Below are 25,649 nucleotides of genomic sequence, written 5' to 3'. Positions count from 1 at the left end.
ATTCACCACCAGATGTCAGGGTAGAGCTCATCCTGACTCTGCTTACACTAGTATGGGCCTTGTGGAACCGTCCTGTCCGGGGCTAGATGGGATGGGCCCTGGTGAGTTTTCCCCAGCCTCTGCACCTTGCTGCAGCTCGCCCTGGCTCGGTGGCAATACTGACCCAATCTGCCCCCCAGACTGTGGGTGGGGCTGGGCACAGCCAGGCGCTGGGCTCCCCTAATCCCCGCTCCCCCTCCAGGACCCTGGACTCTCTGTACGAGGAGCTGGTGCTGCAGGGAATCCTCAAGCAGGCCCAACGTGTCCAGCTGGCTGACTACACGGGTGAGTCCGTCAGGGCCATGGGGGTGGGGAGGGGACCAGCTCGCTGCCCCAGCGGTTCTGTGTCGGGGGTGCAGGCCAGGGTGGGCGTGCAAAGGGGACAGGAGCTGCTTGCTGCTTCAGGGGAGTGGGTGGGGACAGGAGTCCTCTCCCCAGGGGAAGGGGGAGGTGCGGCGTCTCGCCCCACCTAGCGTGCTGCTGTACGTGAGAGGATGGGGGGGGGAGGGGTCTGACCCAGCCTGTGTCTCTCACCACCGGCGGGGTGGAGGGTGGGCAACTGTCTCTGTCCCCCTCTTCCCTGCCGCTCCCGCCTGCCTCCCCTGACAGGCGATTTCTGCTACCTGGGCACCACCCTGCGCATGGCAGGCATTGAACCCACGCCCTCGGTGATGGACATCAGGCAGAACATCGCCCTGTATGCCATCCTGCGCCTGGGTAAGGGACCAGCCACCCCATCCCGGTGCACGTGGGGGGACTGGTGGGGGTGGGCAAGTGGGTGATGGAGTTACCCTGCCCTGCAACAGTCGTCGGGATGTGCGCTGCAGAAGGGTGCAGTATCCCTGCAGTCTCCCCTGGCAAGACCCAAACAGCTGTGTGGGAAAGCCCTGCACCACCCTAGTCACTGCCACGGCCTGGCAGCATGGCCTGGCACTCCCATGGGGGGGGAGGGTCTGGCTAGGCCTGGCATTTCTGTGGGGTGGGGGGAGGTCGGGCAGGCCTGGCACCCCCATGGGGGGGAGGGGAGAAGTCATGGCCTGGCATTCCTATGGGGAGTGGGTGTGGGGAAGGCATGGCCTGGCTTTCCTGTGGGTGGGGGTGTAGGGCATGGCCTGGCATTCCCATGTGGGGGAGGGTCAGGCATGGCCTGGTGTTCTCGTGGGGTGGGGGGAGGTTGGGCAGGGCCTGGCACTCACGTGTGTGTGTGTGGGGGGGGATCGGGCATGGCCCTGTATTCTGTGGGGGGGGGGGCAGCCATGGCCCTGCATTGCCATGTGGGTTTGGGGGTCGGGCATGGCCTGGCATTGCAGTGGGGGGGAGGGGGGTCAGGCATGGCCCAGTTTTTCTGTGGGGGAGGTGATGGGCATTCCCATGGGAGGGGTCGGGAGGAGGGCATGGCCTGGCATTCCCGTGGGGGGGGTTGGGCATGACTCCGTTTCTCCGTGGTGGGGAGGGGGTTGGGCATGGTCCAGCATTCCCGTTCGGGGGAGGAGGGGGGGCATGGCCTGGCATTCCTATACAGGGGTCGGGCATGACTCGGTTTTTCTGTGGGGGAGGGGATGGGCATTCACGTGAGGAGGGGTGTCTCCATAGGATGCTCTGACGGCTGTGGCGGAGTGAAGCAGAAACCTTCTCCCTGCCCCTGTTGTCCCCCAGGGTCCCCCACACTGCACGAGATGGCGCCGCTGGTGAAGTCTGTCCTGCTTGCTGGGCCTGCTGGAACTGGGAAGAAGATGCTGGTCCATGCTGTGTGCACCGAGACGGGCGCCAACCTCTTCGACCTGTCCCCAGACAACCTGGTGGGCAAGTACCCGGGGAAGGCTGGCCTCAGCATGCTGATGCACGTGGTGTTCAAGGTACCGGCACAGCGCAGGGCAGGATGTGGGCCATTCCCCACCTGAGCAGGGCAGAGCTCAGACCCCAGAGGAGGGACAGGGGCAGATTTTCACTTGGGCCTAGTGCAGTATGGTGTTGCAAGGGGGGGTGCTTCTCTGGGGCTAGCGGGTCAGGGGCCTACCCTCCCCTTCCCTGTTGCTGGAGGCTCAGGCTAAACCTCCTCTCTGGGCGTTCTAGGTGGCCAGGTTGATGCAGCCGTCGGTGATCTGGATCGGGAACGCAGAGAAGACCTTTTACAAGAAGGTGCCGAAAGAGGAGAAGCAGGTGAGAGTTGGGGCCGGGGGCTGCTGGGGAGGGGGAGGGGGACGGGGTTACCAGGAGTGGGGAGTGTCATGGAGTCACCGGGGCGATGCTTTGGAACTGCTCCCCACAAAGCCAGTCAGGATTCCGAGGGAGCCTCCTCTCCCTCGGAGCAGACTGTCTCCAGGGCAAGAAGCTCACACGGCTTTACCTCCTGGGTCTGACCTTGGAGCATTCAGCATATGCCCCTCCGTGCGCTTCCCGCAGCAAGTCCGCCCTGGCGGGGTCCTGGGGAAGCCAGAGGGTCCTGCACCCCAGCTCCGCAGTCAGACGTGACTCTCAGCCAGTGTAAAACAGAAGGTTTATTTGTCAACAGGACCACAGCGTAGAACAGAGCTTGCTATTACAGACATCAGTGACTTTCAGCCAAGTCCATCTTGGGAATCCTGGGCCAGACGCCCTGGATTCCCCCTCTTCCAGTCCCCCCACGCAGACTGCCAGCCTCCAGCCACCCAACCTCTGACACCCCCCTTCATGCCCCTCTTCCTTTTCTTTGTCTCACTTCCCGGGCCAAAGGTGTCACCTGGTCGCACCCCCCTCCTGGGTCTCGGGTTACACAGGTGCAAACAGCTGGGCAGCCTCACCTGCCCCGAGGCCTCAGCAAAATCACACCCCCAATTCCCACCCCTGAAGTATTGGGAAACTGAGGTACACACAGCATTAGTGTAGGACAGTAAGACTCACATGCACCACAACAAGATGAATAACCCCCCCCACTTCGTCACACCGAGGGTGTAATAGATCCTAGCTAGCACCCCCTACTGGCCGCACACAGAGGCACCGACTCCATGGTGCTCCGGGGCTGGAGCACCCACGGGGAAAAACTAGTGGGTGCTCTGCACCCACTGGCAGCCAAGCTCCCTCCCGTGTGCACTGCCTACCCGCTCCTCCGCCTACCTCCCAGCGCTTCCCGCCCGGCCGCCGCCAAACAGCTGTTTGCACACTCCGGGTGGGGGGAGGAGCGGGAACGTGGCACGCTCAGGTAAGGAGGTGGGGAAGAGGCAGAGTTGGGGCGGGGACTTTGGGGAAGGGGTTGGAATGGGGGCGGGGAAGGGGTGGCATGGGGGGGGGGTCGAGCACCCATGTGAAAGTGGTGAAGTCGGCGCCTATGGCCACACACTTCGACTGCTGGCAGGGGAGTCCAAGCCTCTGCTGCCCTGGGTCCCAGAGCCTGCACAGCCCAGCCACTGTCCCAATCCTTGGGTCTCTAGGCACAGGCCTTCTGTCTAGTCCCTTCTCTGGAGTGCTGGAAGCCACTGTCGAGCCATCTAGCACAGCTGAGCGCAGTGGTGACCCTTCAGACTCCCCTGTACTCAAACACACCCTTTCCCAGAGCTTCTGGTTACAGTTTAACACTCTAGGGGCACGCAGCAGCTGTGAAGCAGTGAACGCACTCACACCTTTTGAACAGAGGGTAACACATTAATACTCTTTGACATAACCACATAAAGCACAGGAGAGTACAAAACAACACACACTACCCCCATATCCCTGCCTCAGTTTCCTCACCATTCCAGGGCGTTCTTTGGATGGGTGTCAGCATCCCATGGGTTGTGCAGTCTTTGGACCGTGTGGGCTCAGGAAAGTGGACACGGGCCCCCTGCCCTATAAGGCTGCTATATGGTGGGTGACCTTGGTCTCTCCTGCTTCCTCTTATCTGGCCCCCCTCTGTTCGTGGGCCTTGCTACTTAAACCCCCTAGCATCCTTTGTTCTGTCTTCGGGATGAGTTCCCACTGCTCCTGCCTTTCCCTTCCTGTCCCAAGAGTCAGCGAAACTGGTTTTCTAGGGATTTCGCTCACCTATTCTTCCCAGGTGTTTGCCCCGAGTAGGGTTGTTAAATCTAAAGGATCCCCTGGTATCTTTCATGTGTGTCGCCACTATGAGACCCATCAGCCAGAATTCATGAATTGTACAGACATTGCTCCACTTCATGCCAGAGTTGGCAGAGGCACCTGAGAATGTGCATCGGGACAGCTGCACCCGAACCTGTGCCAGGCCCCTCGCTCTGGTCCCAGTGACCCGGCCCCCGCCTGCAAGCTTAACCTGACCCTAGGGACCCTGCCCGGGCCCCACCCATGAGCTTAACCTGATCCAGAGACCCTGGCCCTGCCCCCACCTGACCCCGCCCCCACCTGACCCCAGTAACTCTGCCTCCCCACCCCACCTACAAGCTCATCTTGACCCCAGTGACCCTGCGCATGGGGCAATCTGACCCCCAGAAACTCCCCTCACTGTAGACAGGCTCAACCTGACCCCTGTAACTCTGCCTCCCCACCCCGCCTGTGGGCTCGACCTGATCCCAGTGACCCTGCCCTGCCCATGGCTTGACCTGACCCCCAGAAACTCTCCCCCCCTTGCACGCGGGTTTGACCTGACCCCCATGCCTCTGCCCTTTGCTGCCTCGCAGGCTGACCCCAAGCGACTGAAGCGGGATTTACCTAAAGCCCTGAAGCTGCTGAAGCCAGAGGACCGGGTGCTGCTGATCGGCACGTCGGATAAGCCCTATGCAGCTGATGTGAAGACGCTGTGCAAAGCCTATGAGCGGATCCTTCTCCTCCCCCGGCCTGACTACGCATCCCGCTACGGTGAGGGGGCAGCCTGGCCCCGGCAGAGCTGGTTGTGGAGGTCAGCCAGCTGGTGCCGGTGACTGGCTGGTTCCTTCCCCTTTCACCAGTGCTTTGGGGGGCTGTAACGGGGTGCACGCTGTGCCCCATCGGGTTTGGCCCCTCAACCACGCTTCTTAAAAACTCAGGGACGCTCCAAGCTGGTGCAACACCAATGCTCTTTATTTAGTGTCCATTTCCCACCACCAGTTTCCCCACTATTTACACGGCTTGGCCTCACACCAGCCTGACCAGCAACAGACTAGCTCTTTCCTCCCTCTGAGCCTGACCTTCCCCTCCTGGTGTCTGTCCTTCTGTAACGAGGCTGCCTCTGGTGGGACACTACTGAGCATATCAATTCAGGACAAATTGCTTAGAACAGGGAAGTTACAGCCCAAAGCTGGAGTTCCTTTACTATTAAGGCACCAAACCAGCCAGACAGAGGATTTTGGTCTCACCCCACTGGCCAACCAGAAGTCATACGAGCAATTCCCTTAGACGCTCCAGTTCTCTTGTATCACCACCAGTGCCACTCGTTATGGGGACAAATGGTTATGAAAACCAATACCCCAGTAAAAGAAAAAGGTTCTCTCGACCCCAAAGGGCCAAGTCTCAGACCCAGGTCAATATACCAGTCAGATCTTACCCACAAATCATGCTGTTGCCAATTCTTTAGAATCTAAAATCTAAAGGTTTATTCATAAAAAGAAATACAAATGAGAGTTAGAATTGGTTAAATGGAATCAATTACATACAGCAATGGCAAAGTTCTTGGTTCAGGCTTGTAGCAGTGATAGAATAAACTGCAGGCTCAAATCAAGTCTCTGGAACATCCCCAGCTGGGATGGGTCCTTCAGTCCTTTGTTCAGAGCTTCAGTGTAGCAAAGTCCCTCCAGAGGTCAGAAGCAGGATTGAAGACAAGATGGAGGAGCTGCAGCAGCCTTTTATAGTCTCTTTCTTTCTTTGTTTCAAACACAAGCTGCCCAGCACGTGGCATAGAAAAACCTTAGAGTTCTGTCCATAGGCCTGTCCCTGCCTTGCTGAGTCACAAGGTGTATCTGCCTTCTCTCAATGGGTCAGTTGTGGAGCTGGTGGTCCGTAATGGGCTAGCAAGCAGGCTAGGCAGAACTGATTCCAAACTGTCTGGGGTGTCACCCAGAAGCACAGCACAAGTTTGAAATACAGATAATATAGAGCTAATACTTATAACTTTAAATGCAAAAATGATACATGCATACAGACAGCATAATCATAACCTTTTCATGGACACCTTACTTGACCTCCTTTGTACAAGATTTGGTGCTATTATATGACCTTGGTTACAGCAATGATCTATATGGTCACAGTTCATATTAATAACATCATCCCCCCTTCCTCCCAGCCTGTTAGCTCCTGCTAACGAGGCTGGCAGGTGCGGGCAGTTCCCAGGCAAGCACTGGCTATTTACTCAGCCCCAATCCATTCCCCTGATTGGGGCTGGGGTGGCAGGAGCTGATTAAGGGCTTTCCTAGCAGTGCCCTGCCACAGGCAGCCCCAAAACATCCTGGGGGCTTAGATTATAGAATTCCCTCCTGTTGGACATCCGTGGGCCTGACATCCATGGAGAGCAAGTGGAGCAGCCTCCAGCGTGGCTAGTCATGGGCTGCCAGGCACTGTGCCATCAGAGATGGGTGTTGATGCTAGAGAGGTCGTGGAGAATTGTTCCCAGGCAGCCTAACTTCAATACCTGGAAAGATATTAGAACAAGTTATTGATCAATTGGTTTGTGATCACCTGGCAGATAGGGCGGTTCTAAGGAACAGCCAGCATGGATTGCAAGTAGAAATCGTGCCAGACCAACCTAATTTTCTTTTTCAGCAGGGTAACTGGCCAAATGGGTGGAGGGAAGCAGTGGACGTGAGAGATCTTGGTTCTATTCAGGCTTTTGACACAGTCCCACGTGCCACTCTCATAAGCAAACTAGGGAAGTGTGGTTTAGATGAAATTCCTATAAGGGGGGTGCACAACTGGTTGGAAGTCAATAATCACAGAGTTATCAATGGTTGCTGTCAAACTGGGAGGCTGTATCTAGGGGTCCCGCAGAGGTCATTCCTGGCTCTGGCACTAGTTAATGTTTTCCTTAATGGCTTGGATAATGAAGAGGAGAGATGCTTAAAAAATCTGCAGGCGACTCTAATCTGGGGGGGAGGAGGTTGTAAGCACTTTGGAGGACAAAATAAGAACTGAAAACAACCTTTGCAAATTAGAGAATTGGTCTGAAATCAACATGATGCAAGTCAGCTAAGTGTGAAGTACAAGGGAGTTAAAAGCAAACACACCTGCCCTTGGCAGTAGCGAGAGCCCTTTGCTAGCCTGGGAAGGAGCTGACCCCAGTGCAGGGGGGAGTGGCCTGGATTGTGCAGGTGCGGGGCAATCACCTTCAAGTCCGGGGCCCTATAGGGGACTCACTGCGGGATGGGGTTTGGACTGAGGGGGAGACTTGGCTTGACCTCTCCCTGAGCCCCCCAAAGCTGCCTGGGGATGTTGCTGCCAGGCTTCCCATTCTCCTTGCCCCACCCCTGAATTGCAGCCCCTGGGTTCACACCAGAGTGTGGGGGAAGGTGACTGCAGGATTCAGACCCCAGTCCAGCCAAGCAGCTGGCAGTGCCCAGCTCCAGGACCCCAAGCAGCAGCCGCCAGAGGAGTGGGTGGGGCGCTGCCGAGTGCTGAGCTGGAAAGGGTCTGGAGAAAACCCACTCTATACCCCTCCCCCACAGAACTCCGCCTGTTCTGCATCAGAGGGGCAGGCTGGGCCCTGCCCCATAGCGGCTGCACAGATGCCCCCTCCCCCCACCTCGGGGCTTGCCTTGCTCTGTGGTGGGGGGGAGTTTGCTACATTATGTCTTTCCCCTGCAGCCCTTCCTCCCTCTGGCTGGGTCCCCCCAGTTCCTCCCCCCCGGCACAGGCGGGTCTCTCCCAGAGCTCGCCCACCATTGTCCCCGTTGCCTCCGCAGTGACCTGGCAGCGCCTGATCAAGAAGCACGGTGGCACCATCACCACTGCCCTGGACGTCAGTGCCCTGGCCAAGCTCTCGGACGGCTACAGCCAGGGGCACCTGGCGCGGGCCGTGCAGATGGCGCTGACCGAGCGGCGCCTCCTGCAGATGCCCAAGAAGCCGCTGCGGGCAGGCGAGTTCCTGCGGCTTCTGGCCAAGGCGGATCCCATTTACAGTGAGGAGGAGAAGACACTGCAGGTGCCTGGCTGAGCCCTGGCGATCCCAGCCCCCCACGTTACTGTCACCCCTTGGGGCAGGCAGAGGGGGGCCCTTCCCTCCAGCCCCACACCCCAGCCTGGTCCCTGCCCCCCACATTACTGTCACCCCTCTGGGCAGGCAGAGGGGGGCCCTTCCCTCCAGCCCCACACCCCAGCCTGATCCCAGCCCCCCACATTACTGTCACCCCTTGGGGCAGGCAGAGGGGCTCTTCCCTCCAGCCCCACACCCCAGCCTGGTCCCTGCCCCCCACGTTACTGTCACCCCTCTGGGCAGGCAGAGAGGGGCCCTTCCCTCCAGCCCCACACCCCAGCCTGATCCCAGCCCCCCACATTACTGTCACCCCTCTGGGGCCCCTTCCTCCAGCCTGGTCCCTGCCCCCCACGTTACTGTCACCCCTCAGGGCAGGCACAGGGGCCCCTGCACCCCAGCCTGATTCCTGCCCCCCACATTACTGTCACCCTTCTGGGCAGGCAGAGGGGCTCTTCCCCCAGTCCTGCCCCAGCCTGGTCCCTGCCCCCCACATTACTGTCACCCCTTGGGGCAGGCACAGGGGGGCCCTTCCCTCTAGCCCCACACCCCAGCCTGTTCCCTGCCCCCCATGTTACTGTCACCACTAGGGGCTGACTCAGGCTCACCCTGCCATCCCCCCAACCCGGGGTGTTCTCTGCGATGCAGCATCAGCTCTGCGCTGACCTCCCCCACTCCTTTGCACCCTCTTGGCAGGACTGGTACATGAAGACGCCACTGGGTAAGAAGCGACTCAAGGCAATGCAGGAGAGCGCAGACCGGAAGGAGGGAAAGGGGAAGGACAAGAAAGGAAAGAAGGGGAAGAAATAGTGCTGGCTGAGGGGCCCTGCACATCCCTCCCCGGGCTTTATGCTCTGGGGCCCTTGGGGCAGGGCAGCCCCATAAAGTCAACTTATTCTTCATCCCGCCCGTCTGTGCAGAAAGATGGCTGTGAGCCGGGGGAGTGCAAGTGCGCATGTGGGGCAAACCTGGGGGGGTATCTGTGCATGTGTCTGTGTTTGTGCACATGTGTGTGCATGTGGGGTGAGCCTGGGGCATTGTGCATGCATGTGCTGTGTGTTTGCGCACGTGTGTACATGTATGCATGTACTGGGTGCATGTGGGGGGTTGTGCATGCATGTGGGGTGTGTGTGTGTGTGCATGTAGGGGCATGTATGCATGTACCCTGGGGAGGATGAGCAAGAGTGGTGCATGTGGGGTGAGACAGAGCCAAGAACTACACCTGGAATGGCAACCGGGAGCACGGTGGGGGTCTGCCCAGCTCCAGTCTGAGGGGGCCCGTCGTCTGGGTCACTGCCCTCATGCAGCCCTGAGAGGGAACAAGCCCCCTGCCCCTGAGCCCAGGCAGCTCTGAGCTGTGCACCCAGATGCCTCTACTCCAGAGAATGGGGGGCAGCCCCTCCCTCTAGGGTTCTGGGCCCCTCTGCTCAGCTCCCATCCACTGAACCCTGCATGCAGCTCTGGGTCCCCCAGTCCCTGAGAAGAGCGTGCCCCCATCCCTATAGGGGGCTGGGGACGGACACACATGCACACGGGACACCATGCTTCTCTCTTCCCCCTCCCCTCAGACCTTGCACTCAACTCTGGGGCTCTCAGTCCTCACATAGAGGGAGCTCCAGGAGCTGTGTAGCTGCCTGAGGGTGTCACAGTGTGTGGGGACAGGCTGCAGAGCCCCAAGAAGGGAGAGGAGCTTAGTGTAGCCCTGGGGGTCTGACTGGACCATGGGATGTGAGTGACTGAGCAAAGGGGAAGAACGCCAGGCGCTGCTGGTTACTGGACGGTGCCACTGGGAGGTGGTGGGCGCTGCATTGCTCCAGCAATTTAAATTGGATAAAGCCCTGGGTAGCTCTGTATTTGCAGGAAGTAGGGGGGCGGGGGCCTCTTCTGGCCAGATTCCTGCCATGGTGGCTCGGCTGGTTCGCAGCACATTCTCTGCAGGGCGGCGACTCACTTGTGCGTCTGGCTCGGCATCTAGGTCACTGCCAGCGCGTAACAGAATGAACAGTAGGGATGGAGCAAGGCAGAGACAAGGTGTCTCCTAGGTTGCATGGGAGCTCCCAGGGGGGCTGTGCCTCTGTCCGCTACTTTCTCACTGGCCGTTTGCAGTGGTTCCGAACTTCCACAGGCCAGTTCCCCTTGCGCTGGGATTCTCCAGCCAGGAGAGTGGCCCAGAAGTGCATTTTCCCCCATTATTATTATTTTAAAGTTTGGGCAAAATCAGTTCATCCTATTTAGAGTTAAGTGGGGCACGAAAGATACTTCTGCATGTTCCAGTCAGAAGTGGGCTCGGGAACTCTCGGACGTCTGGCTGTAGGAGTTCTGACTCAGCTGGGCTTGTAGAACTCAGTTGAACCTTTGGAGACAAGCCAGCTTTGAGAGAGTCAGTTCAGTAATTGCCAGGTTCATACTTGCCTTAGCAGAGCTTTCTTGTTTGGTTTCTGAAAGACCAGGTCAGGGAGGGAATATCTTTTATTGGACCAAATTCTGTTGGTGAGAGAGACGAGCTTTCAAGCTACACCGAGCTCTTCTTCAGGTTAAAGCTACCCCGAGCTGCAAGGTTAAAATGCTGCATCAGCGCAGCTGCACTGACACGGCTGCAGTGCTTAAGGGCATGTCTCCACATACAGCGATGCAGCGCGTCTGGTGAAGACGCTCGATGCCGACGGGAGAGAGTGCTGCTGTCAGTATAATAAAGCCACCTCTGTGAGCAGCGGTAGCTGTGTCGGTAGGAGAAGCTCTCCCCCCAACAGCGCTGTGCACACCGGGGTTCTGTCAGTGTAACTTACGTTGCTTGGGGGATGGTTTTTTCACACCCCGAGCGACATAAGTGGTAGTGTAGACATAGCCCAAGCGAAGAGGCTCCTATGCCGACGGGAGAGCTTCTCCCATCGGTGTAGTTAATCCACCTCCCCGAGAGGCGGTAGCTGTGTCAGCAGGAGAAGGTCTCCAGACTTTTCACCTCCCTGAGCGACATAGTTACACTGACCTAGGTCTGCAGTGCAGACCTGGCCTCAGAGCACACAGCTCAGTGCAAGGTGGAACAGATTGTTTAGCACAAGGAGTTAACACATCTTTCAAGGGACCATGCAAGGTGAAGGTGCTTTGAAGCAAAATCTTTTCTGTTGCTTTATCTAGAGTGATTCCCAGTGGCTGCTGTTCCCCTCTCAGGATGGCTGGAGCTGCTTGAACAGCTTGTGGTGTCCCAGCTAAAGGTGCCATGAGCCCAGGAGAGCCTGACACCTCAGCGGGGTGTGTGAGCTGCCAGGCAGCAGAGCAGAGAGCCCAAGCGAGCTCCTAGAGGCTTCACAGGGGCCAGCTCCCATTCCCACCTTCTTACTTGGGAACAAACTCACAAGAGAAATACATGTGAAAAACAGTGTTCCTGCCTCGTGAGGCTGCAGAGCCGGCCAGGCCAGGCCAGGAAGCCACACGGCCCACCTGGGGTGCCCTCCTTGGGAGCACGTCTCTGACTGGGGTAGCATTGGCAGCTGCATCTCTCTCACCCCGAACCAGGTCGTGTCTCTGAGATGGCTGCTGTGTTCTGGTGTGACTTAACCAAACGGAAAAGCTCTTTAAAGCCCTGGTGGTTTCCATACGAACCTCTCCCCTCTGAAGCAGCTGGAGAGAACTGGTTTCCTCCCTTTTCTGGGGGCTGGATTTGGATACTGCATAGAAATGGGCTGGCCCCTCCCTGCTCCTGGGCAGGCCTCTGGGACCATGGGGCTTAGAGTGGAGTGCAGGGTTCCCAGAGGGGTCTCCCGAGAGCCCCATAGCGAGAGTGTGTCCCTTCCCTGCCTTTGGAAAGAGACTGTAATGGACAGTCCCCACGTTCCCTGTTCCCCACTCCTGCCCAGTCCCATGGCCCTAGGTGAGGTCTATTCACTGCACTGCCCCAGCCAAGTCTTGCCCTAGTATTCCCCCCCCCCCCCCCCCCCCCCCCCCCCTCCCGCGTCGTCACTACTCTGCTGCTCTATAGCCCAGGTGCCATGTACAGAGGGTAAAGGAGAGCAGGCTTAACCCGGCCCTGGCATCGCCCCAACTCCTGTCTCAGATGCACCCCCCTGCTCGCTGCTCCTGCATTGCACCACATTCCAGTGAGCTCTGGGCCAGGCTGGCTCTGCTCTGCGGTGCACATTTCCGGGTGCTGTGGGCATGGCTCCTCTGTCCCTGCACCTACTGCCCAGGGGCACAGGGAAAGAGTCCTCACTGCCCTGTGCTAGCCAGGGAGAGCGACCAGTCAGGGGCCTGCCCCCTGCCCAAAGTGACCCTGGAGATGAGTGCCAGCAGAGGAGGATAAACAAACTCTGGTGGTGGGTGCTGCCAAGAGCGCTATTTATAAAGGCTGAGTCAGGCCTGTGCCTGACCCAACCAGCCAGCCCTGAGCAGCCTGCATCCGGGAGCAGCCCACCAAGGGCACACCACTGAGCCAGGAGCTCTGGGGCTGCAGCAGCAGCAGCCAACTGCCCCTTTATAAAGCCAAGACTCACCCCGTGCGTCTCTCCATGACGGGCTACAGCTGCCCCTTCAGCTCTGCACTGCAGCCGGACGAGGATCTGGTGGGCAGGTGCACGCACACCAGGCACATGGAGCAAGGCCTGACGGCCCCAACGCCCGGGGGCCGGGGATTCCGCAGCAGCCGCATGGAGCCGATCGAGTGCCGAGATGTGTTGGTGCAGAATGCGCTCTTCACCGGGGACCTGGAGGCGGTGCGGAAGCATTTCACTGAGAGCGCTGCCGTCAACCTCATCATTGAATCCAAGGGTGACGAGCTGCGGTGGACCAGCCGGAAACTCGGTGAGAGCGAGCACCTGGGGGACAGAGTGCTTGGTGGGTGGAGGCTTGGGGGTGAGAGGGAGTGCTAGGGGGGTGTCAAGGGGAAGGGAGTCCAGGCGGATGTGTGTTGGGGGCAGAGGGAGCACCAGAGGGTGATGAGGGAGTGCTGGGGGATGGGGAGGGAGCACTAGGGTGTTTTATATCCAACCCAGGTCCCCATCCCAGTCTCTAGGGCGACGTCCACACTGCAGACTAGGGGTGTGACTCCGCTTGTGTGCACATACACCCCTAGCTCTCAACGAGCTAGCGCCAGTAGCTGTAGCGCCGTGGCCATGGCAGCGCAGGCCCGGCTGAGCTGTGCCAAGAACATGCCCAGTGGTTTCAGGCGGGTTTATATTCTGCACAGCTCAGCCGCGGCTGCACTGCTATTGATCCTCAGGCCAGCCTGATGGTAGGGTGCCCAGCGTTTCCAGTGCTGTTGCGCTGGGATAGGGTGACCAGACAGCAAGTGTGAAAAATCGGGGTGGGGTGGGGGGTTGTGATGAACTGGGACTGTTCTTAATGTGGTCTTTGAATGCTGAGTGGGGAGTTTGGCTGGGACGGTCTGCATTGGGGGATGGGAGACTGGCCTTGAGGGAAGATACCTGAGCATGTAACGGGAGAACCCAGGAGGGGGCTGGGGCCAGGTGACACCTCTACCCGGGAAACTGGACAAAGGCTGGGGGAGGAGCCGGGGAGAAACGCTGGAGGGAGTTGGAGTTTCAGGAGCTGGCTGGTGTAATGGAGGGGAGCCCAGACGGGGCTCTGACCCCCCAATGGGGCTGTGGTGCCACTGGGACCCCTAGATGGACCTAACTGGGGGGGGGGGTCCTGTTGTCTGTACCTGCAAGACCTGTCTTGGACTGTGTTCTTGTCGTCTAAATAAACCTTCTGTTTTACTGGCTGGCTGAGAGTCATGGTGAATCGCAGGAAGCCGGGGTGCAGGGCCTTGTCTCCCCCCACACTCCGTGACAGGGGTAATAGGAGCCTATATAAGAAAAAGACCCAAAAAATCCGGACTGTCCCTATAAAATCGGGACAGCTGGTCACCCTACGCTGGGAGTGGAGTTCACCCGAGGGTATCACAAGATCCTGGTGCGGGAGCATAGGCGCCGCTCAGCAGCCATGGGGCTGGCCGGGGCTGCTGCTCTGGTGGCCCTGGGGCTGGCAGCTGTTCAGTGGGACTGTGGGCCGATCAGCTGTGGAGCGGGCTGCTCCACCCTTCAACTGCTCAGTGGGGCTGCCCCGCCACTGGCTCCTCTCTGACCCGTCCCTCCCTCACTGCCCTTAAGGCAGTAGGGGGCAGAAAAGAGGGGGGCTTTGGGGGACGGGGCAGAGAGGGGGTGGGGCTGGTTTGGGGCACCCACTGGCAAAATGAAAAGTCAGCCCCTATGGGGGAGGGGGTTAATAGAACATATGTAGGGCCCTACCAAATTCCTAGTCCATTTTGGTCAATTTCACGGTCATAGGATTTTAAAAATCATAAATGTCATGATTTCAGCCATTTAAAGCTGAAATGTCAGTGTTGTAATTGTAGGGGTCCTGACCCAAAAGGGGGTTGTGGGGGGAGTCGCAAGGTAATCGTGGGGGGTGCGTGCAGTACTGCTACCCTTACTTCTGCGCTGCCTGCAGGGCTGGGCAGCTGGAGAGCAGCGGCTGCTGGCCGGGAGCCCAGCTCTGAAGGCAGAGCTGCCGCCAGCAGCAGCACAGAAGTAAGGATGGCCTGGTACGGTATTGCCACTCTTACTTCTGCGCTGCTGCCTGCAGAGCTGGGCCCTCAGTCAGCAGCCGCCGCTCTCCGGCTGCCCAGCTCTGAAGTCAGTGCAGAAGTAAAGGTGGCAATACCGTGACCCCCCTAAAATAACCTTGAGACCCCCCCCCCGCAACTTCCTTTTGGGTCAGGACCCCCAATTTGAGAAATGCTGGTCTCCCCGGTGAAATCTGCAAACTAAAGACCAGATTTCACGGGGGAGACCAGATTTCATGGGTCGTGACGCGTTTTTCATGGCCGGGAATTTGGTAGGGCCCTAAACATACGTGTTCCTGGGCAATATTCAGATACCCCTGCTGGGATGTAGGCAGGAAACTCTTGGGGCTTTGGATGTACCTCTGCCATACCTGCTGGGTGACAAAGAGGAAGTGTTCGCTGGGGTGACTCAGAATAAAGCGGTGATGAAGTCGTCTGATGGATTCACAGCGTCTGTGCTATGCCCCAGCCTTTAAGCAGTTTCCAGTGTTACCTGAATGCTAGGGCACCCCACCTTTACCTTCCATGGGCTCAAGCTGTAACCAGGCGAATTTAGGCACCCCCACCCTTACGCCACTCAGACCCTCCCCACTCCTAGCTGTGTTCCTGGCCCTGGCCCCAGCTTCAGTGCGGCTCTGCTCCCGCCCCCAACCTCGGCCCCTGGCCACAGCCTCACTCTCCGCCACAGCCTCAATCCTAGCTGTGACCCCAGCCCCTGACCCCTGTCCGCCACCCCCCAGCTGCGGCCCCACCCCTGACCCCGGGGTGTGTGTGCGGACAGCGGTAAGGAGGGACACGACCCTCAAAAGTTTGGGGACCTCTGCCTTAACCGCTATTTAGTAACAATCCCCAAAACAGAAGGCACACGCTAAGCCTACAGTGCTCACCACTCCCAATAAGGCAGATGAGCTTTTCTCGCTGGCCGGTCAGGATCAGGTCATCTGAGGGACTCCAGTTTCTGCACGGTGTCATTGGCAGGGTGTTGAGGTCTGGCAGCTCTGACGCTGGGGCCTGGAGCTGGTTCCCAAGAACTTCCCTTTGGACCCCAGTTTATATAGTGACACTTGAGTCCTGCTTAGCTGCACCTTAACCAATCATTTTAAACTAAAGTGCTACAAAATAATTATTTGACCAATCCTAACATATTGTGAAACAATTATTTAACCAATCAGAGCCCACCACCTTAGTTGATTTACCTCTTGCAAAATTAGGTATGCAACAGACAGAAACCATCAAAGAACCCAACCGAAACCATATAGATAAACAATAGAGCAGTAGGGACCATAAAGGCCAAACAACAGAGAAGTATAGATGTCACACCCACGACTACTGATAAGTGGTTTCTTGACAGACAGAATGCCATCAAATGAAGTTTTCTTTAACCATTTTAAGAGCTAGATTATTATCGGGTGATGGTGGGTGCTATTAGGACAGGATCGCCTTCTTAACAGCCCGATATTACATTTTTTGTAATGTAATTTAGATGGAATGTGAGGATGTGACTTCCTGATTTTTAGCTCATGGCTACTGCTGTCCTAATATGGCTGCAGACAAAGGCCTCAGATCTTACACCAGTGGTTCTCAAACTTTTGTACTGGTGACCCCTTTCACACAGCAAGCCTCTGAGTGCCACCCCCCACCCTTGTAAATTAAAAACACATTTTTTTTATATTAAACACTATTATAAATGCTGGAGGCAAGCGGAGTTTGGGGTGGAGGGTGACAGCTCGCAACCCCCATGTAATAACCTCGTGACCCCCTGAAGGGTCACGACCCCCAGTTTGAGAAACCCTGGTGTAACCCCTTCAGTGGGCCAGTGCCCACCTGTTCCCAAGGACAGATCATGTATTCTCAAGGACTCCGAGACTGACCCTTTGCGTTCCAACAACCCTCGTTTCTCTCCGTGGCTCTCACCAGTGAGGCCAGTCGAGATCAGATGACTGAGAGAGGCTTTTCCTTCTTAGGGAGCATTACAATCTGTGAGGCAAGGCAGTCTGTTCGAAACTAGGGAGCAGGGCGAGGGTGTCACTGGTTCTATCTTGGGGACGTTGGGGCAGGGCAGGGGGTGTCGCTGGTGCTGTCTGGGGGTGTTGGGGCAGGCAGGGAGTGTCGCTGATGCTGTCTGGGGTGTTCAGGCAGGGCAGGGGGTGTCACTGGTATTGTATGGGGTGAGGCAGGGCAGGGGGCAATGCTGGTGCTGTCTGGGGGGTTGGGGCAGGGCAGGGGGTGTCACTGGTGCTTTCTGGGGGGTGTTGGGGCAAGTCAGGAGGTGTCATTGGTGCTGTCTGGGTGGTGTTGGGGCAGGGCAGGGGGAGTTGCTGACCCTGTCTGGGGGGGGTTGGAGCAGAGCAGGGGGTGTCGCTGGTGCTGTCTGGGGGGGGTTGGGGCAGGTCAGGGGGAGTTGCTGACCCTGTCTGGGGGGGGTTGGGGCAGGGGGTGTCGCTGGTGCTGTCTGGGGGATGTTGGGGCAGGGCAGGTGGTGGTGCTGGTGCTGTCTGGGGTGGGGGGCTGGGATGCTGTATTAATTTAACTTGAATATATGGACCAAAGGTGTTACTATAACTAGGTCACCATTCAACATTAAACAGTTTCAGACGAGGTTTGGGCTTTAATATTCAGAGTCTTCTGCCGGCTCAGTGCCATGGCAAAGGCGTGGGTGGCGCCTGTGCCCCAAGTTTGGGGAGGCTAGACCCCTGCCTCTTCCCCCGAGGCCCTGCCCCCAACTCCGCCTCCTCCGCCCTCCCGCTCTCACTGCCTGGCCCCGAACCCCGGCCAGTGCCCGGAGCAGCCCTGAACCCTGGCTGGCCCAGAGCAGCACAGGGGAGCCCCAGCTGGGGCTGAGCCTTGAGCCTGGGCCCCCAGAGGAGCTCTGAGCCCTGCCGCGGCCTGGCACCAGGGCGCCGGCGCGGAGCATTAGCGGAGGTTTGGGAGACTTAGCCTCCCCCAGCCTCCATTGCCCGCCGCCCATGGGCAAAGGTGCCATGAACATGCTTTGATCCTTTTGTTAAGGATGTGGGAAAGGAGGACAAATCAGCGGAAGCATTTGCAATGTGAAGTATTGAGTAAGGCGCTCGGGCCTGGGCCACACCACACGCAGGGCAGCTTGCATCAGCCTAGTCGTGCATGTGTCTCCCCCCGATGTGGGTGCCCCGCATGCCACCCCAGTGACACCGCCTCCCCAAGTGGCTCTGAGCTACCTCCATGTCCTTAGGGCAACGCAGCACGAGTGGAGATGCGGTGATCGACCCTTGCGGTCCTCCAGCAGCTGTCCCACAATGCCCCGCATTGACCGCTGTGGTCACCCCTGGGACCTCCACTGCCCAGGGCTTGCGGAGACTGGGAGCACAGGCGCCAGGGGGATGCTTGATCCCCAGCTCTGACCCGGGCCCTGCCCCCACCCCACCCCTTCCCCCAAGGCCCCACCCCCACCCCGCCTCTTCCCGCCCAGTTCTGTCCCCTCCCCTCCCTGCTGCTTCCCCCTGAGCCGCATCCTCGCTCCTCCCCCCTCTCCCTCCCAGCCTCCTGCACGCCGCAAAACAGCTGTTCACAGTGTGTGGGAGGCGTGGGGAGGGAGGGGGAGGCTGATCAGAACAGCTGATCCACGGGGCCTGCCAGTGGGGGAGGTGGGGGGGAGCTGATAGGGGGCAGCACCCACCATTTTTCCCCCGTGAGTGCTCCAGCCCCGGAGCCAGCGCCTATGACCAGAAGCCCCCTCCCTTTCTGAGTGTTTGACATGCCTTGTCCTGATTGCCTGTCTTGGCGAGCACACCATTGCTGGGTGCAGCTGAGAGAGCGAATCCCCTTCCCACGGCACCTGGCCGTGCCCCAAGGGCGAGCCCCACCCACAGGCAGCTCCAGGGTGGGACTCAGTGTGGCCTGGGGATCCCCCCAGTGCACGAGCTCCAAGCCCAGCAGGTTTCCTCGGGCGCCTGGTCCCGGTGGAGCTGGGGGCAGGGGAGCAGTGTGGTGGGGGGCTGAGAGAAGGAGGGGCTGATCTCCTGTGGGAGAGGGTTTGGTGGGGAGAGGCAGGGGTGGGCACTGTGGCTGTGTGTGCGTTTGTCCCCCTCACAGCCCTTCTCCCGCTGCAGGACTGTGGTCGCTGACCTACGAGCAGGAGCTCACCGCGCCGCTCCACATCACGGCTGGGCGCGGCTACTTGGACTGCCTCAGGCACCTGCTGCTGAGGGGCGCTGCCGTGGACTTCGCACCTGGCGGTAAGACAGCTCTGCACGAGGCCTGCGCTGCGGCCAGAACGGACTGTGTGCGCCTGCTGCTCTCCTTCGGGGCTGACCCCAAGACTGTCTCTGAGGCTGGCTACCAGCCCCTGCACCTCTGCAAGAGCCCAGCCTCCATCCAGTGAGTTTCCTCCGGGGGGGCCCGCACACCCCAACCCGCCTGTGCACGCACACGCAGGGCCTGTTAGCAGCCCCGCCCCAGGGCCAGGCGCCAGCCCAGGGCTGAGTGTCTGGGTGCCACAGCCCATGGGGGAGAGGCCTGCTTTTGCCCCAGCAGCTGGGGCTGCCCAGGCCTGTCTGTACAGCACAGCACAATGCAGTCCCAAAGCCAGAGCGGCTTGTTGCTGAGCATGGGGCTGGCTCAGATGGGTGGGTCACTGCCTCCCCAGTCAGCAGGGCTCATGTGCCCACAACCCCAGCAGGAGGCGAGTGAGGCCCAGCCAGCATGCATTGCACTGGCAAAGCCCAGACCATGTCACAGGTGGTCAGGTAGGAACAGACCATCCACAGGCAGGGGCAGACCGAGGCACAGAGTGATGGACGTGCCCCAGGCCACACAGCAAGTCCGGGGCAGAGCTGGGATAGAACCCAGGAGTCCTGCTGCCCAGTCCCTTGTCCTGTTTGTTGGAACCCACTGGTCTGAGTACAGGGCCCCTGGAGCCTGGGATGCCAGGGCCCAACCACTGGGATTGTGGGAGAGGTGTGGGCACAACGGGGTGTCAGCATAGGGTGGATGAATGGCAGGATTGAGTGATGGTCATGGGTGACTGAGGGGCTAGTAGCCAGGAAGGTAGGTGGGGGCAGGGCAGGCGGGTCTGGGGCTAACTGGAGGTTGGGGAGGGGAATGGTGGGCGGTGAGGGGAATGGTTGGGGGGGTGGGTTAAGGGATGCATAGGGGATTAGCAGGCAGGGGCGGCTCCAGGCACCAGCGTAGCAAGCGCGTGCCTGGGGCGGCAAGCCGTGGGGGGCGGCCTGCCGGTCGCTGTGAGGGTGTCAGGCAGGCGGCTTTCGGCGGCGTGCCTGCAGGAGGTCCGCTGGTCCCGCAGCTTCGGCAGCAATTCGGCGGCGGGGATGCCGATGCCGCGGCACCGGTGGACCTCCTGCAGGCATGCCGCCGAATCCGCGTTACCAGTGGACCGCCCGCAGCCGTGCCACCGAAAGCCACCTGCCTGCTGTGCTTGGGGCGGCAAAAAACATAGAGCCGCCCCTGCTAGCAGGCAGGGGGTGGGTGGATGGGGGACGGCGGGTGAGGGCTAGCAGGCAGTTGGTAGGTGGATGGGGGTTGGTGGGGGAGAGTGGGCTAGCATGCAGGCGGTGGGTGGATGGTGGGGGGAAGGGGTGCTAGCAGGCAGGGGGTGGGTGGATGGAGGTTGGTGGGTGGAGCTAGCGGGCAGGCGGTAGGTGGATGGGGGGAAGGGGGGCTAGCAGGCAGGCGGTAGATGGATGGGGGACAGGGTGGGGAGGGGGGCTAGCGGGCAGTCGGTAGGTGGATGGGGAGTGGGGGGGGCTAGCAGGCAGGCGGTGGGTGGCTGGAGATGGCGGGGGGAAGGGGGGCTAGCGGGCAGGCGGTAGGTGGATGGGACAGCAGATGGGGGCAGTGGGTAGTTGCGGGGGGGGATAGTGGGTAGGCAGTAGGTGGATGGGGGTGGGGAGGGAGGTTAGCGGGCAGGCGGTAGGTAGATGGGGACGGAGGGTGGGGAGGGGGGCTAGCGGGCAGGCGGTGGGTGGATGGTGGGGGGAAGGGGGTGCTAGCAGGCAGGGGATGGGTGGATGGGGGATGGCGGGGGCAAGGGAGGCTAGGAGGCAGGCGGTGGGTGGATGGCGGGAGGAAGGGGGGCTAGCAGGCAGGTGGTGGGTGGATGGAGGTTGGTGGGTGGAACTAGCGGGCAGGCGGTGGGTGGATGGCGGAGGGAAGCGGGGGGGCTAGCGGACAGGTGGGAGGTGGATGGGACAGCAGATGGGGGTTAGGGGGCAGTGGGTAGTTGGGGGGGATAGTGGGTAGGTGTTGGGCAGAGGAGGGAGAAACACATGGCTGAGGGGTCCCACGCCCTGCAGGTGTGCGCAGCTGCTGCTGCAATATGGTGCCAGCGTGAACAGCCAGACGGAGGAGGAAGAGGACACAGCGCTGCACGTGGCAGCACGGCACGGCCTGGAAGAGCACGTCCAGCTGTACCTGCGCCATGGAGCGGGGCTGGAGGCCAAGAACGAGGAGGGTCAGACCCCCCTGAATGCCGCCTGCGCCCAGGCGCACCCACCCCAGGACATGGAGCGCTACTATCGCGTCTGCCAGCAGCTGGTGCAGAGCGGTGCCAATGTCGATGCTGCGGACCAGGACCAGCAGCGCCCGCTGCACCAGGCCTGCAAGAACGCCAGCGCCCATGTGGTGGAGCTGCTGCTGGCCCACGGCGCCAGTGTCAACATCATGAGCTACAGCGGCAACACAGCCATGCACAACATCTTGCAGGTGGCGGCCTACAAGCTGGGGCACCGGCCAGAGCTCGTGGTACGGGCGCTGCTTAACCATGGCTCCATACGCATCTGGCCCGGGGCCCTCATCAAGGTGTGGAGCTGCCTGGGGCAGCAGCACGATGGGTGCTGCGTGAGAGGGGTGTGTGAACAGGGTCCCCTCCAGGAGGCATTCCCTCCCTGCAGTCAGGGCCCCCTCCCCTTGTCGAGGTCTTGTTCCCGGCCAGCTCAGGGGCTTGAGTTCCCTCTTGCTACCCAGCAATTGGGGTCCTGCAGCGAAGTCAAAGACTCGCTGGTGCGGCGCCTCCTGCTGGTCGTCTTGGGAATTAGCTCTCCAGCCTCCGGAGCGCCCTCTGTAGGCTGGTGTCTCGCCTGCCGCTGGCCCCCCGTGTCCCTCCCGGACCCTGGTGCCCTTTACCTCAGGGTTCGGCCCCCACAGTACCCCCACGCTCTGGGTCTCCCCTCCCAGGGGAACCCCCAACCCTCTATCCTCACCTTGCCTCAGTGGCTACTGCCAGTCGTCATCTAGCCCCCGCTCCCTGGGGCAGACTGCAGTCTGTCATGGCCACTCATCATCAGCAAGGGGGTAGGACCTGCTGCCTCTGCCTATTCCCAGGCTACACCCCTGCAGCCCCGCACCTGTTTCAGCCTTGACCAAGGCCTCAGCCTGGGGAGTTGCCAGGCTGGAGCTTCCCAGCTCCTCCTGCCCTGCCCCAGCACTGCTCTGTCCAGTACCCTGCCCCCAGGCAGCCGGGCCCTTCTCCCTCCAAGGCAGGAGGGAGACTGTTTCCTTGGTGGCCCGGCAGCTCTTTTATAGGGCCAGCCTGGCCCTGATTGGCTGCCTTTTAACCCCTGTTCTCCAGGAGTGGGGCAGCCACCCCACTACAGGTCCCCAGACCCCAGGCGCCAGCATTTGGGTTCCTTTCCCTGGCTGGGCTGCTGATTGAGGGGCCCAGCTGTGTCCCTTTAATGGCCATATTTAGGTATCTACCGGGGCAGGTCACCGCTGCCCCCTGCTGAGGTTACTAGGGCCTGGGGGGCTGTGAGGGCGTGAGCTCCCAGCCCTGGCGTTGTGAGCAGTGGGGACTTGGCTGGGAAAGAGAACGTGAGCCTGTCTCTCTGGCACTGGCCTTAGGAGATGCTCTTCGTCCGTGGGCCATCGCCCCCTGGCTCGAGTTGGTTAGTCCTGGTGCAGTCAGTCCGGCCAGTCATTCTTCAGGAGGGGGTGTGGTCTGTGTGGGCCCAGGCTGAGGTGGGGCAGGGCAGAGGGGGTGCATGAGAAAGGCCATGCTCTGGAGAACCTGTGCTCTTAGACCAGGGCCATGGAGGGCAGAACAAAGTGGCAGGAACTCACGCTCAGCCCCTGGTCACACCAGCTGGGGCTCCCTTCCTTGCCAATGGCCCTGAGGGTGGCAGCCTCTGCTCTGAGGGCTTTGTCCTGCAGGGGTGGGGCAGGAGCTAGGTGTGAGGAGAGGCCAACTGCAGGCAGCATGTCCAGGTGCTGGCCACATGCAACTTCCTGGCTCTGCCCCCTCTGCAGGGAGCGTGCAGGCTTTCCCAGTGCCTGGGGCGCATCCCAGAGCGTGCTGGGCTGGAGGGGCAGCGTGGAAGCTGTCTGCCGGGGAGTGTGGCACCATGAGCTAGACCTCTGTCACCTCCAAGCTGGGTCAGTGCAATGTGCACCTGAGATCAGCTAGGACGGGCGCTGCAGTGGATGCAGAACGTGTCGGCTGCCTGGCGAGCAGTGTCCTACCAGGAACGCCCCTGGGGCACCCTGAACAGCCTATGACCTGCCCCCTCCCTTGCCATGCTGCCTGGCTGTGATGGGGATTGGGCACCGCAGGAAGGGGGCAGCATGCCAGGGTGTGGGGCAGGGGTTGTGGCATGCCCAGACCTACAGAGATTGACGTGTGTGGGGAGAACAGGTGACGTGGGGGTAGGCACGGTCTGGGGGGGCTGCAGAGGGAGGTGTACTGAGGGGGGATCCACGTGGAGTGATATTTCCCCCTAGGGGTCTCTTGCCTTCCCTGTGTGCTGAGCGCACAGCCCTGCCACCAAGCTCCATTAATCTCCAGGCCCCACGAGGTGCTGTCCCGCCTTGGTGAAGTTGGCCTGTCTCTTCGGCACTGGCCTTAGGCGGTGCTCTCCTTCCGTGGGGCATTGTCCCCAGCTCCTGCCGCCTCCTCGTGCGAGACACCAGCAAGCAAAGGGTTAACTATCTTCCTTAATTCCCGAGCAGTGCAATAATTACCCAGCCTGGAGATCTGCAGATTGCTCTCCCCTTTGGGAAAATACAGGAAAATCAACAATTAACACTAATTAATCTCCTATTAACACCAGATAATGAGGCTCACTCGTGCAGCTGGAATAGGCTCTGACAGCTACTGATGGCCTGGGCCATGGGGAGTGGGAGTCAGGGGATGGGGAGGGAATCCACCCACACGCAGCCCTCCTGCTGCCATAACAACCCGCAGGCCTGCAACCCTCAGGCACGGCCCATCCCACCCCACCCCACCCCATCACGTGTGACGTGGGCATGGCCCATCACAGACTGGGAAAAGACAGGTTACAGGACTTGCCCAGGATCACAGGGCAGCAGAAGCAGAGCAGGGAATCCGGTGCCTGGTGCGTGAGACCAGCCTTCTCCCGTCCCCTCCCCTGCTGCAGGTGTTGCGCTACTGCTGCTCCTCGCCTCGCACCATCGAGGTGCTGATGAACAGCTATGACCGTGTGCGGGTCACTGACGAGTGGGCAGAGGCTGTCCCAGCTGAGATCATGCAGGTAAGAGAACCAAGAGTCTTCAGGGACCTGGGGCTTCACCCCACAGTGCCTGGCTGACCGGGCAGGTCCCAGAAGTACCCTCTGAAGGTTTGAGGAGGCAGGGAAGGTGCTGGGCAGAAGCTCTGCAGTGAAACAGGGAGAGACAGAAATCGAACGGCTGTAGGGATAAGGCTGTGACCTTTGTGCTAACCGAGCTCCTTGTTCAGTGTTGGTGGAAAGTGTCTGCCCCTGATTTGTTGCCATTGTCACAGGACATGGGGTAGGGGCACCAGCCCGCTGTCATGGAGGAAACGTGGCCCATGCTGACCTCTCTCTTCTCTCCTGACAGAAGCACCCGGATTTCTACGAGTCGCTCTTCTCCCTGGGGCAGAGGCCCCGCTCCCTGCAGCACCTGGCCCGCTGTGCACTCAGGAGCTACCTGGAGGGCCGGCTGCTGCAGGTCTTGCCTGAGCTGCACCTGCCACCTTCCCTGCACCAGTTCCTGCTGCTCAGCTTCGAGGACATTCTCTACTAGGGGCCTGGAGCCTGGATTGAGCCACCTCTAAATCCTTTTCTTTCTTTGCTTTGAAGTCTTGTGCCCTGCCCTGCCTGTGACAGCTCTGCTCTGCCCAGCCCAGCCCAGCTTTGCCCTCCCCACTCACACCAGCCAAAGCCAGCCCTTCTGTGCCCATGCCACCCCATACCCACCTGTGCCAGGTCTGCCCTTTGTTCTCCCAGCCGAGACACCCGCTGCCCGCACCAACCCGGCCCATCCCATGCCCGCAGGCTCTATTGCTGTAGCCTGTGGTGGGGCCCTGCCTTTCGTGGGGCCATTTCGCTGGCCCTGCTTTGTATTATGGAATAAATCCTGGTGTTTGTATGCCCTGGTTGGCATGTGTCCTTCCTTGTCGCACTGGGGGCTGCCGTCTGACCTGCCCCATGCTGGCTCTGGCTCTGCAGAACACGTGGTGCAGGCACGGCCACAGAGGGACGCTGGGGCCACAGCTGCAGGCTGCGGCCTCCCCCTCCCTCAGTAGCTTTTCTGGGCTGTAGTTAGCACTGAGGTGTGGCAGATCCAGCTTGGAGTTCAGCTTGACAGATTCACAGCTGCCTCAGTTTCCTGTTCTTCATGATGAATCATGTTCCCTGCCACTTGCCACCAGCTCCTCCCAGCACTGCGTCAGATGGGACCAAGGCCTTTGTAGACCAAGATTTGTGAAGGGCCCAAGTGACACAGTGGCTGATGGAGCCTGCTTGTGCAGGCAGCTGTGGCCCTCCCCACAGAGCCAGCCATACGTAGTGGCCCTTGGTGAAGCCTGGCTGGTGCCGGAGAAGTGATCTTAATTGAATCCAGGAAGGAACGGGGGGTGTTTTGCTGGGGAGGGGGGTTTCTGCTCAAAAGCTCTTCCGTTCTTGGTTACGTTGGAAGTGTGACCGTTTGTGTTGTGCAGCCGGGAGCCCAGTCGCTCATTCCTCTCGCTGTCTGCTCCAGGAGGGTGCATGGCTCCGC

General features: G+C 59.9%; 2 protein-coding genes across 2 annotated transcripts in view; both read left to right on the top strand.

Annotated features, from left to right (window-relative positions):
- Positions 1-8,929, top strand: part of IQCA1L (IQ motif containing with AAA domain 1 like) — a 47,511-nt gene extending 38,582 nt beyond the window's left edge. Inside the window, exons 13-19 of the mRNA XM_029912854.1 lie at positions 242-324; positions 649-756; positions 1,696-1,895; positions 2,113-2,199; positions 4,644-4,821; positions 7,833-8,071; positions 8,816-8,929. Coding sequence (XP_029768714.1) covers positions 242-324; positions 649-756; positions 1,696-1,895; positions 2,113-2,199; positions 4,644-4,821; positions 7,833-8,071; positions 8,816-8,929 — 1,009 coding nt within the window. The remainder of the gene's footprint in view (positions 1-241; positions 325-648; positions 757-1,695; positions 1,896-2,112; positions 2,200-4,643; positions 4,822-7,832; positions 8,072-8,815) is intronic.
- A 3,692-nt stretch (positions 8,930-12,621) lies between these two features.
- Positions 12,622-24,951, top strand: ASB10 (ankyrin repeat and SOCS box containing 10). The gene is made up of 5 exons (XM_026657730.1): positions 12,622-12,913; positions 18,767-19,034; positions 20,969-21,473; positions 24,047-24,160; positions 24,489-24,951. Exons 1-5 carry the CDS (start codon positions 12,622-12,624, stop codon positions 24,672-24,674), a joined length of 1,365 nt encoding a protein of 454 aa, XP_026513515.1. The 3' UTR covers positions 24,675-24,951.
- The last annotated feature ends 698 nt before the right edge of the window (positions 24,952-25,649 follow it).

This window comes from Terrapene carolina, unplaced genomic scaffold, assembly GCF_002925995.2.
Source record: "Terrapene carolina triunguis isolate 2854851 unplaced genomic scaffold, T_m_triunguis-2.0 Scaffold278, whole genome shotgun sequence".
Classification (NCBI taxonomy): Eukaryota; Metazoa; Chordata; order Testudines; family Emydidae; genus Terrapene; species Terrapene triunguis.
Note: the sequence above shows the minus strand (reverse complement) of the source record. Positions and strands in the feature narration are given on the sequence as shown.

Coding starts and splice junctions, on each gene's coding strand:
- ASB10 (XM_026657730.1), top strand. CDS start 12,622: ATGACGGGCTACAGCTGCCCCTTCAGCTCTGCACTGCAGCCGGACGAG. Junction 19,035..20,968: donor AAGAGCCCAGCCTCCATCCA/GTGAGTTTCCTC, acceptor CACGCCCTGCAG/GTGTGCGCAGCTGCTGCTGC. Junction 24,161..24,488: donor TCCCAGCTGAGATCATGCAG/GTAAGAGAACCA, acceptor CTCTCCTGACAG/AAGCACCCGGATTTCTACGA.